General features: G+C 35.1%; 1 protein-coding gene across 2 annotated transcripts in view; it reads left to right on the top strand.

The window, feature by feature from the left end:
- tox (thymocyte selection-associated high mobility group box) overlaps positions 1-13,668 on the top strand; it is a 99,740-nt gene that overhangs the window by 59,471 nt on the left and 26,601 nt on the right. For both annotated transcript variants that reach the window (XM_066720155.1, XM_066720146.1), the window contains exon 4: positions 4,365-4,610. In XM_066720155.1, the coding sequence (XP_066576252.1) occupies positions 4,365-4,610 (246 nt within the window). The remainder of the gene's footprint in view (positions 1-4,364; positions 4,611-13,668) is intronic.

Here is a 13,668-nt window from a genome sequence, read left to right as displayed (position 1 = left end):
CGTAAACAGAATGAGAACATGGATCCATCATGCCTTGTTACCACTGTGCAGGCTGGTGGTGGTGGTGTAATGGTGTGGGGGATGTTTTCTTGGCACACTTTAGGCCCCTTAGTGCCAATTGGGCATCGTTTAAATGCCACGGCCTACCTGAGCATTGTTTCTGACCATGTCCATCCCTTTATGACCACCATGTACCCATCCTCTGATGGCTACTTCCAGCAGGATAATGCACCATGTCACAAAGGTCGAATCATTTCAAATTGGTTTCTTGAACATGTCAATGAGTTCACTGTACTTAACTGGCCCCCACAGTCACCAGATCTCAACCCAATAGAGCATCTTTGGGATGTGGTGGAACGGGAGCTTCGTGCCCTGGATGTGCATCCCACAAATCTCCATCAACTGCAAGATGCTATCCTATCAATATGGGCCAACATTTCTAAAGAATGCTTTCAGCACCTTGTTGAATCAATGCCACGTAGAATTAAGGCAGTTCTGAAGGCGAAAGGGGGTCAAACACAGTATTAGTATGGTGTTCCTAATAATCCTTTAGGTGAGTGTATATAATCATGCATTGGTGTCTAATTATGTCACCTACACTCCATTTGCTAATATGACATATTCTTGGTGTGATTGACTTGTGATTTAGTCTCATACAAGTCTCACACTGGTTATTCTGGCATATGGCTGCCTATTCTTAAACTTTGAAGACAAAAATGGGTGTCCTTTGTTGCAGCCTCAGGGAGAAAGTATGTACATTCCTTTTGACCCAAATGATCTTTGACCAAGTAAATGCCATAGCCCATAGAATTTGATTTATCTAGTTACTCGTAACAGAGGCTGGCAGCTCAACAAGTCCAAACTAGTTACAGAAACCAGCTCCGAATGCAACATTCAAATGATTACTGTGTACAGTCCCTGAGGTATTCATTACAGACAAAATTGCTCTTGTTGCCTTCAATACAAGCTGAGTTGCAATGGGAAATGAAAAGCTGCCTGGAAAAATAGGCCACCTAATTAAGTTAAACTACTCTAGCATTTAGCCTGACATCGTCATTACTCAAAATTAAAAAGCTGCTTCATTTTAGTGTGCAGGTTACTGTTGTTTACATTTGTTTTCCTTTTAATTGGTTTTCTTTGAAATAAATCTTCCATAAACCATACACAGAACAGCAAGATATTAAAGGCTAGAGTAACTGCATATTAGAGTTGGAAAATGAACAGCAGAAAAAAAGGAGCAGCCAAAATTAAGATATATTTATCAGACCTTAAAAGTACATCAACTTGAAGACAGTGTAATCATAACATGCAATTGCCAACTCAAAGTGCAGTGAGAAACAGGAATGTTTGCTTCAAGTAAAGCAGTCTTGTTTAAATTTAAAAAATAAATGTCTAAGTAGCAGGGAGGAAGTTGTCCTTGTGGTTATTGGAAATTGTTTGTGGTCTTTTTTTTTTCTACATCCAAACTATTTAATTTTCCACATCACCCTTCATGTGAAGAACTATTTAATTTTGTTTTTCTAAAATTGTCAGAAGGTCATGTCTACATGTCTAATTTAAAATAAATACACAAATAACTACATTTTTGTATGAACACTTTTTTTCATATTCTTAAGCTCAGCTTTGGCAGGTTTAATACATTTTCATATGTGTGTGTTTGAGCCAGAACTTGAAACTTGCAATAATAAATATATATGTAAGCACATATGCTACTACTACTACTAGTAATAATAACAACAATAATATTAGTTATAATAATAAATTGTGAATAATAAGTCTACAGAAGAGTGCTCTTGAAGTTATTCAATGAGACACATAATAAAGTCTTCATTCTAATCATGCAAGACCATGAAATTTAAAAGTATGAGCCAAGTTTAGTGAGGTTTAGAATTTAGCATATCCATTACATGTGTATCCGCTTTATTATACTTTGAAGAAGACAAATACAGCCATGAATTTTACTGCCTGTTTAACAACGAAATCTTATCACATAAATTTGCACTGCAGGTGACAAAATTGTCTCGTTCAGGTGATAAATGCTGATGAGTCACACAGCACTAGGTCACCTTCACTTACTTTTCAGTCACATACTGAACCGAACAGAATTGGTGAGTTTTATGGTTTAGTTTTTTTTACTGTAGTTCATTTTATTTTACATATGATTTTTTCATTCATATTCATTGTGTATTGGATCCCTTAAAACAATGACAGAATGGCATGCAATGGAACTGCTTCATTTAAACCAAACAAGCCAGATATAATCATATGAAGAAATGGGATCTGATTAAGATTGTGTCTATGGCATTATTCTTAGTCCCCTCCCCCAACTCCTTATTTTCATCTTCTTCTTACAGTATTATGATTATTACTATTATTGTTATGATTAGGTTGGTGCGTGCTTCCCACTCGTTTTAGAAAATCATGCCTTTCAATGCAATGGAAAACAAGTACCCTGTAAACATTCCCATTTACACAGAAACACACAAACAAAACAACTTGATGCCAAATATCCTGTGGAGATTCGTTTTCAATACATTTTGTGCCATGCTGACACCTGAGCCTATAGTTACTATTCATAATTTAACAATGTGCAAATGGATGCCTAGATCTTTTAAGAGCAACTTGAAAATCAGACCAGCATTGCTTCCCCCTGTGAACTCCTAAAGGGCTTTGATACAATCTTCAATTTTGACACTCAGGTGGGTGCATCTTAGTAAATAAAACACTGGCTTTATTTTTTTATTTTTTCTACAAAATGTACTGTGCAGCCTTCTGAAATCTTGCAAGGAGTGGAAATTACAGCTATTGACTAGGGCCAGCATAAGGACTGTTGGGTGAAAAACCTCACTAGGACAAGTGCAAATACTTGGTCTAACACTAACACTGTGTATTTGGGTGAAATAAGCTTTACATCTACAGCTATCAAATAGATGTAGGTATTTTGACTTTAATATCGAATTTAATATAGCAGTGTTGTTTCCCAGTTTGTTAATAAAGCTATTTGCTTACATTTTTGTAATCTGATCTTTGTAAATTTAAGTTATTTCAAAGCAATATGAATGCCATCTCCCATTATCTTGAACTACCAAATATGTCTGTATCCATGATTTAAAATTAATTTGACAATTAATGTTATGTTGTTTTTGAGAAAGAACATAAAGTAGGCAAACTTTTAAATGATAGTATTTCAGATTCTTTGTAAACATACTGCATGACATTAAAAATTAACAATCTGTATAGTATGCTTGTGATTTCAAACCCAAAATCAGCATTATATAACTAATGTACAATTTGAAAAATTGATACATAAGAAACGTTGTATTACCTATTACTGGAACCTTTGTTGGCACACTGCTGGGAAGTGCTAGAACAGATTCTCAGTGTCTTAACACTTTCAATAGCTGTAATCAATGCCACTCAGACTAATCTCAGAAAAGTATTATCTTTTAGCGAGCTATTACTCCTGAACAATTTCAATCTAAAATGGCTTTAAAGCTGCAGTTGCAGTCCTGCATTTCTATTCAGAGATTGCAGGTCATGGGTTTAAAGTTTTCAGGAGTAAAAATGTAAGATACAATTGTAGATCAATTGAGAACATAGTAAATAGCCTGCTACGGTAGTTGCTTTGGCAGGGAGATATTTCTTCTAGCTAAAAGTAAAGTTATGCCAATATGCTGTCCCAGTCGAAATTAGACATCTGTCAAGAAAAACACAATCATACATGCAAATTAATAAAAAGAAGAGTTGGCTATTATAAAGGGAATAAATCTGAGCTTCATTAAACACATTATTGTGACCTTTTAAGGAAACAGTTGGGCTTTGATTTTGGATTTCATTATTTAGTTAATTGCCTTAACTGGCTGTGTTACAGAATCGTTTGCTTTTCATATGAATAAAAACTGTTATGTAGGCGGTGGGGAAAAAAAAACAAAAAAAAAACTATATAATATACATCTGCAAAGTTTGGATCCTGGTAAGCTTATTAAAGAGACAATTTAATTAATGTTTTCAACTGAGATTTTTATTTTATCTTATTGGCTATAGTATTATAAGTATGTATTACACATTTCTGTTCGTATTTTTAATATAACTTCTAAAACTAAATTAACTATTTTCAAAAGCATAAAAATGTATCTTAATTGGGAAGGATTATGTTTTTCATGTCCTAACACTAATGGATTATTAATTTGTATGTTAACATTAATCATCAGATCAATCACTTGTCGTTTTAATGGAGCAATTCTGCTGGTGACCAAATGAATAATAGTGTGTGAACTTTAATTAATGGTGTTACAATTGTGCAGTTCCAATCCTAAATAATGTCTTTGTGTTTTGTGTGTTTGTTTGTTTGTTTTTTTGCCCAGTCTTACCCAGTTCCCAGCCTAGGTGATGAAGACTTCAACATTCCTCCTATAACACCTCCTACACTGCCCGAGCACGCGCTTGTCCACATGCCGGAGTCAGAGTCTGGAGGGTACCACTCTCTTTGCCCTCAGATTTCACAAAACGGACTGCTTCCCTTCCATCCGCAAAACATGGACCTCCCAGCCATCACGGTCTCTAACATGCTTAGCCAAGATGGAGCCCTGATTTCAAATTCCTTGTCTGTGGTAAGTCCTCAGTACCGAATACTATATTTACATTTGAATTAAATAGAAGTCAGCAGTATTGAGTTGTGAGTATTGGAGATATATTGAATTTTAAACCGAATGTGTACAATGATTATACCGACTATTTAATTTGTGGCTGTCAAATTGGTTTGCTTTATGAATGTAAAGATATCCCTTTTCCACACCCGGGATTCAGTAAGCTAAGCTGATCTGTACATGTTTTAGGTTACTCTGAAAATCCTATTTTAAATCTTAAAAAGTGAAGTCAACAGATGGATTATAATTAAAGCACTGCTGTGAAAACAAGCCAAGTTAGAGACAAAGCAATCAGTTCTGTTGCTTGGGTACTGTGTATTCATTGGAGTTTCCATGATGTGATTTGTGGGGACACTCAAGCATTGTTATTTAAAGGTATATGCTGAATATTCACATGTTCATTTAGACAGCATTTCTTGTGATGTTGAGCCAGTATGTTGTTGTTTTTGGTTGTCCCATGCACATTTGTGACTCATGGATATAATCATACAACTGACAATTTACATTAACTGAAATAGGATAAACCCCTAAGTAACTCCTATTAAAAATGTCTGCATTGTGCAGTTCCAATTTGACATAACAGAAAGTGTCACAAAATCATTAAATAGCAGTTCCTATTTTCACCTTGTAATACCTAATCTGAAAGCGATGTTCTAACAATGTATTCTGTACATTTATACATTGATATGACATACATAAAATAAAACGGCAATATTTTAAAGTTAGAGCAGCAAAATACATTCAATAAATAATACTGTATATTATGTATGATTGCTTTCTCTTTTAATTCATGGATCAGAAAAAGCTGAATAAATGTATGAAAAACACACGACTATACTTTTTGTCAGCTTGGTTTGTATAAGTATTGATAGTAGCTAACAGCAAGTTTTATAATTGTAGCAGTGTTTTTTTTTATGCAAGAGGTGCCGTTGTTTAAGCCAATTTAACTTATGACGTAGTTGATCACAGTTTTTTGTTTTTGTTTTTTATCAACGCACAGGCTGTGTTCTTTACCCAGGCTGGGTTAATTGCACAATATGCACATTACTGGTACCTAGGCTCAATATGTAAAAAAATAGTAAGTTAGAACATAAATAAAAAAATAAACACTTAAATGCTGTAGGTTATTCATATTATTTGGTCTCCATGTTGGGCCTCCACTGTTTAGAGTGATTCCTCTTGGTGATCAGGAAATGTGATGCTGGCTTTCACTTGCATGCTGTTGAAAAAGATCTGTGCATCATTTCAAGTGCATATGGACTTGGCAGTAACTACTGTAAGTGTCTAATTGAAATTCATGGACAGATATTAATTGGAACTTGGGTGTTATGTTGGACTTGTGAGCTTTCTTTTATGTACATGATGCTTGACTTGTTATAGCGGCATTTTATCATTTAAGAAATGTAGCCAAACATGTCTCTTTCCTAGAAAGAAGGATTAAAGACATTTTAGACATTATAGTTTGCCTAGACTATAGCAACTCCGTATTTACTTGTTTGCCTAACAATTTTAAAGGTTTACAAAACAAAATGACTACTTACATAATTTTTCCTAGTTTATGTAGACAATTCAGTGTGTTACATTGCATATCTACATTGTGAAGTATTGTTTGTTATAATTTTACAACTATGCACTTGGGTTTCACTCCAGTTGCTCTCTAAGGCAGTGTCTTGAGGGAGTGTGTCTGAACATACTGAATTACAACATTTTACGTTACACTCTGCTGAATACAAAAGCTATTTTTTCTATGACAGTCTTTCAGATTAATTCATGTAGATTTGTATAGAATATCTGTATACCTATGTGCTGTGTAGATCACCTTTTATGTATTTGGTGATCACACTTCTAATGAACAACACATAGCATTTCTGCAGAAAAAGTAAAAACAATGTATTTTGTCAACAATTTAACTGCATAAAGATATTTCACTACTCTTTGAATTTAGTATGGTTAATGTAAAAGATAATCAGTTTTGTATTTCTCTCTGCTCACTTTTAGACATGCTTCTTTTAAATCTTTTAGAAAGAGACTCATTTGCATGGCTGTTAAACTATAAACAAGTATTGCTTCACAATGCAATGTGTCTCTGAACACTTTATTTCAGTTCCTAAAGGCCAGCATGATCTTCCCACAAACTCTCAAATGTATTTTAAGGTAGCTACACTAATGTGTACTTTTCTGGTACTGAGAGACTTACACACACTTTATCCATATACAGTAGTTTATGTGCTGCACTTCTACCCCACTAGCATGTTTATAGTTTCCACTATAGAAAATCAAAATCATAATAATAACAAAGGTAAGTTATAATAATAAGGAAAACATAACGAATTGTAGAGTTTATCTAATGCTAAACATTTTTAATCTTCTTTCGTGCAATTGCGAATTTAGAACTTGATGATGGGTTTGCATTAAAAACACACCATCAAGTATTGCAATTGGTAATTGGTGATTGGGACAGCGTTTTCATTTGATACCAATCTTTAATGGTAGGAATGGGATAAAAGCCGGACCCACACAGAACAGCCCGGAAGGGGCCTTTAATGTCACCAAATTCCGCAAATAACAATTGCAAATGCTTTCTCCTTGCAAGAGACACATAATAGTAAGCCAGTGGGCATTTGTTGAAACAACATTGTGATACCAGTGGGCTACAACATTGAATATAGGCTATCTACCAATTCAGAAATAGTTCCTCAAGGGAGTGTGAGTCCATCACATTTGAACTGTTTCTTCATCTCAGATAGACATAGGTTGCATCCACAACCCAATATTTTACCAACCACATTTTTGTAGACAAGAACCAATTTAAAATCAGGTCAAGCTACCTGGAACAGTCCTTAATGTCCAACTCAATTATAATAACATACCAAATATAAATGAATGCTGTCTACATGATGATGAAGAAAACCTGTTTTTATATGTCTGTTCCACCTACAAATATGTCATAAAACAGCCTGGAACACCCAGTTCCGAAGGCCTACGTACATCACTACAACGTGTACACATTACATACCATCTGCACAAAAATGACAAAAACACTGAATCTGCACATAAGAGTATGTTATTCTCTTTGAGTCTGGATATTTGGAACTGACTGTTCCGGGTTGCTATGATTGATTTCAAATAAGTTCTTCCCTGCAATGGGTTAATGCCAAAATTAAACATGCTATTATGTGCCTCCAAGAAGAAAACATTTCCTGTGGTTATTTTCCTAATTTAATAATGATCAGGTGCCGTTAGGTGTGGTTCCGGCTTTTACCACATTTCCTTAATTGGTTTGTATGTCACTCTTATTAAAATGTAATTGATGTTGTTTTAACAGCACACTGGTGAGAGAATAATACAATTAAAGGTCTGTGTTTAAATACAAAAAAATCACAAACATAAAGACATGCAATTATGAAGATGGTCTTTTTATTACATTATTAGAAGTGCAATCAAGAAAGAGCACATTAAGATCTGTAAACTCCATTGGTCATGTTTTAAGGCATGCAATCACGCCCGTCTGTCAAATTCAGATACAAACACTGCTCTGCAGAGAGAATAAAAACAACAGTGAAAAGAATTGTGGAAATGTAGCACTTGTGTTGTTGGTTTTCTGAACAGAATGTGTTCCCCAAACACAGGCTTGTGCTAAATACAACACATTATGTTGCTGTGTATATGAAGCTAATTGTTCACTAACACAAATTACTTATGTCGTTTATATGTAATTTATATTTCTGTTTGAAATGTTTTGTTGATGTTTACTGTTTTTATAGATGTTAGTCGATTTTGTGTGACCAATATGACTAGTTGTACAGTACAGGTAGTAACAATATTTTTTCATATTTAAATAGTTTTCAAATTAACAGTTGATCAGATGTCATAGGTCTGTTGAAAAGCCAAAACATTTTTTTTTAATTAAAAGCCTCCTACAACACACTGACAGCTGCTTTGTATACAATGTATAATTATTTTTCTTGATGTCTTAATTAGGCAGAAAATTCTGTTTTCTGCATTTTCCTCAGAGGAAGCTCAAATGGCACCCATATTCCTTTATTCCCTAATCTGTTAAAAGGCTTTCTATAGAGCTATTGGTAGTGCCTGCCAAAATTAACCTTAATCTATTGGATATGGTGTACTTCGACTTTTATAAGAGCTGTTTTTGAAAAGGTCCGATTGGCAGCTACCAAAAAACACTGACATAATTCTGAACATGCCATTTAATTTCATAATCCCAGAAATACAGATTTTGCTTTAACATAATGAGATTGTAGTTAACAGACTTTAATGGCTATATACAAACTCAGAAAAAGGATTTTCACAGATATTTTTCCCCAAATGTGTTTTGTTTTATTTTTTAGCTTGGATTGTAAAATGGTAGAATGATACATTTATAAAAAAAATGTTCATCACAGTCAAATTATAAAATTGTATTTATCAAAGATGATTACATATCTTTATAAGTTATTATCTGGCGCAGCATGAGTCAAAACTAATATGTGTATGTTTTTTGTTAAAATAATTTAATAATTTGTACTATGTCTCCAGTATTTTAGAATTACATTCTAATGATAAAAATGTCTGCTTTCATTATGTATAATAGTATAGTAAGCCGATGACTGCTTTGTGTTGTAACACCCAACATAATAATGGGATGAAAGTACAGGGAGAAAATAATAATAATTGGAACTTTTTTCTCCAAATAATGCATAGCCCATAACAATACACATTCCTTCTGATATACTTCTAACCACTACTAATACTAATATAGATCTTCATTTACATAACCCATATAATTAATTTCCACAGTCCTACTTGACTCATGCGCAGGCTACGTGGGTAAGAGTAAGTTTTGGTTCAGGTACTTGCGGGGCCAGGGCCATGGGCAAGAAATTACTTATCATTGACAGAAAAGTATGTCTTAAGAGATGTATGTCTTAAGAAATTTAAGAGAAAAAGTGGGTAGAACAGGGATTCCCAAACATTCACCCTTCACTCCTGTCAACTCATTTTAACAATGTATAATAATCTGTTGCTTCCACCTCCCCCGTTAGCCACACATAACTAAGCAAAATATCAGTTACAGCACAGAATAGACCATATATTTTTGTAATATGTTTCAAAATTAATTAACATGTCAGTTACAATTTCACACATCGAGGGATATTCCCTCGTTGGTCCGGAAAAAAATCTGCTGAATTTAGTTTCAAATGTCTGTTTTTGCATATTGTCAGAACACGGTTGCCTCTCTTCACTTCATTCCATTTGTCTGAAAATCATTTGTCTAAATGTTTGTCTTTCAAAGAAATGAAAGATCGAAACTGCTGTTATTACATTACATATGGAGCAGAGAAAAAGTCAAATGTATAATGTTAAAACGTATTTTGAAAAACATTTTTATCATGCTCATATTCAGTCTTGCAGTAATGCATTATGCTCTGTAAACAGTTATGTGAGAATTATTGATCTTAAATAAATATGGATAAGAGTTATACTCAAGTAGGAAATATTAAACTTCACCTACAATACTGTACTGTAATCTCATGTCATGCTGGCTCAAAATATTTACCTTGATTTGCTGTCCCCATCGGCACACACACACATACATAAATATATACACAGAGCCAATTGCATTTCAAGTTTGATCCTTTGTACCACTTACTGTGCCATGGTAGGAATGGCTGTTTCCATTGATACCAAAATATTTCAACATTTGTTTCTTGCACACAAATCACCCAGTGTGCAGAAGGTTTAAATCAATATGCTCCACTTGGAACGTTTGTGCTTAACTGCATGAGTTGATCAGGATATTAAGTACAGTAGTCAGTGTATCCAAACAGACAACATATTTGAAAGAAACAACTTTGAAAATATTTTTCTTTCATGGAAAGGGAAAACAAATACAGATGGCAAACTGTTAAAAATGTCTTCCAAAGTGCTCTGCCTACTATGTCAATACCAAAAATCAGCATTAGTGTCAATTATACTGCAGGTGAATTCTGTATAGGTTCTAAAATCACTTATTAATCCTTCCTAGTTAGTGGCTACAGCATGGCTTAAGAAAGAGTTAATGTGTAACATTGTGAACTCTTTCACAAATTACCATTAAAAACATTTTTTTTAATGTTCTTGTGGAACGTAAGCTGATTGGCATAAAGAAATATCTATGTGAAAGTGTTAAATTCTTAATTCAACGTGTCTCTAATGCAATGTAATGTTTCCTGTTATTATCACAACAACATAAGTAAATGTAATAATAACCACTTTATGTTGCGCCTGAATACATGTATATGAATTGCTATCGAAAATCAAATGAGCAGGTGCAGTGCTATTCAAAGACATTTAAATGCACTAATGAACATCTAGGTTTGGTACACAAAGCAAAACACTAATGCATTACAAATCTTTTTAATTGAAAAGCTCACAAAAAAGTAGAAAACAAAATAGTACAATAGAAACCTAAGTTTGGGAATTTAAGAAAAAGCATACTGGTGGATATACAATTTAGCACAGTTGGTATGTGCTGTTGCCAAAATGAGGACCCCCTAGACTAACTTTACTTTTGTAGAGACCTAAGCTGTCAGAGAGGTTGAAATATATTAAACTGCAAAAGATTGGGCAAGGGACATTTCTAATATATATATATATATAATTACTAGTCATATATTATATGTAAAAAGGGCAGCCAAATCCTTTAACAAGAATTAATAAACATTATATATTTTTAAATGTGACCGTGACCTCAGGATGACTTTCCCTGTTTATGACTTTAGAACCACCAATGCAGAGGGACGCATTACGTAATGGAACCATTAAAAAGTTAGATGGTTTAGATTTTCTAAAGCTAATGGAATTTTTAATGCTGAAGAAATGAAACTGATTTCAGAGTTTTGTTTTACTTGAAGGAGCCCCATTATGGTTTTATATCACACATTGTTGAATATTGCTGTGACTAATCTTGTGGCTTACCTCTGTGATTCCTGAGTATCTTAAAAAGAAAAACTTCTATTAAAACAGAAACTTAGTATGGGAAAGTGACAATGTGGTTATTTCAACAGCATCAATTGCATTGTGTTTGTCTCAGATATTTAGAAATGTTCATTTATTATTAAAATGATATACACTCACCTAAAGGATTATTAGGAACACCATACTAATACTGTGTTTGACCCCCTTTCACCTTCAGAACTGCCTTAATTCTACGTGGCATTGATTCAACAAGGTGCTGAAAGCATTCTTTAGAAATGTTGGCCCATATTGATAGGATAGCATCTTGCAGTTGATGGAGATTTGTGGGATGCACATCCAGGGCACGAAGCTCCCGTTCCACCACATCCCAAAGATGCTCTATTGGGTTGAGATCTGGTGACTGTGGGGGCCAGTTTAGTACAGTGAACTCATTGTCATGTTCAAGAAACCAATTTGAAATGATTCGACCTTTGTGACATGGTGCATTATCCTGCTGGAAGTAGCCATCAGAGGATGGGTACATGGTGGTCATAAAGGGATGGACATGGTCAGAAACAATGTAGGCCATGGCATTTAAACGATGCCCAATTGGCACTAAGGGGCCTAAAGTGTGCCAAGAAAACATCCCCCACACCATTACACCACCACCACCAGCCTGCACAGTGGTAACAAGGCATGATGGATCCATGTTCTCATTCTGTTTACGCCAAATTCTGACTCTACCATCTGAATGTCTCAACAGAAATCGAGACTCATCAGACCAGGCAACATTTTTCCAGTCTTCAACTGTCCAATTTTGGTGAGCTTGTGCAAATTGTAGCCTCTTTTTCCTATTTGTAGTGGAGATGAGTGGTACCCGGTGGGGTCTTCTGCTGTTGTAGCCCATCCGCCTCAAGGTTGTACGTGTTGTGGCTTCACAAATGCTTTGCTGCATACCTCGGTTGTAACGAGTGGTTATTTCAGTCAAAGTTGCTCTTCTATCAGCTTGAATCAGTCGGCCCATTCTCCTCTGACCTCTAGCATCAACAAGGCATTTTCGCCCCCACAGGACTGCCGCATACTGGATGTTTTTCCCTTTTCACACCATTCTTTGTAAACCCTAGAAATGGTTGTGCGTGAAAATCCCAGTAACTGAGCAGATTGTGAAATACTCAGACCGGCCCGTCTGGCACCAACAACCATGCCACGCTCAAAATTGCTTAAATCACCTTTCTTTCCCATTCAGACATTCAGTTTGGAGTTCAGGAGATTGTCTTGACCAGGACCACACCCCTAAATGCATTGAAACAACTGCCATGTGATTGGTTGTTTAGATAATTGCATTAATGAGAAATTGAACAGGTGTTCCTAATAATCCTTTAGGTGAGTGTACATACATATATATATGAAATGGATTATCCTCTAATGCAGTGGTTTTAAACCCGTGTGCCGTGAGGATTCCCCAAGTGTACCATGAGATTTTTATTCCCTCAAAAATATGATGTAATTTTTTTTTTGTCAACTTCATAAATCGTTTATCAAATCAAACGTATTCAAAGTTGTGAAAATGTAATACCCCGTTTCCACTAGCCAGGTTCAGGTGCACCTCAGCGTGGCCGTGCTGTAGCTGCACACCTACACTGTGCCGGCAGCGCTTCCACTCATTGTCGTGAGGTACAGCTGCCCTAGGAAGAGACTGTGAGACACGGAAGGTCAAAACGCATCTGGGACGCTCGGCACTCTGGGATTTAGTGTTTTAAACTGGAGGCTGAAATACCGCTAACATTAAAGTGCAGTAAACGTTGGGCTGAAACGTTTTGACGATATCTAACACAGTCTTATAGTATCACTTATACCAGATATTCAGAAGTACAAACCAGGACACATTGAAACAATCTATAAAACAAATGACATCACTTAAAATTTCATCTAGTTTATTTTGTTTACCAGCACATCATAAATAATCGTCTTACTTCTCCCTGTATCATGATCCGATTAACATTGACAATATAGCTTAATTTGAGTATCCTAGATATTCTCCCTTATTATTTATCTGTGGGAGAATGAACTGCGTTGCATTTTTAAA

This window comes from Amia ocellicauda, chromosome 2 (assembly GCF_036373705.1).
Source record: "Amia ocellicauda isolate fAmiCal2 chromosome 2, fAmiCal2.hap1, whole genome shotgun sequence".
NCBI lineage: Eukaryota > Metazoa > Chordata > Actinopteri > Amiiformes > Amiidae > Amia > Amia ocellicauda.
This window is presented reverse-complemented; position numbering and strand designations above follow the sequence as displayed.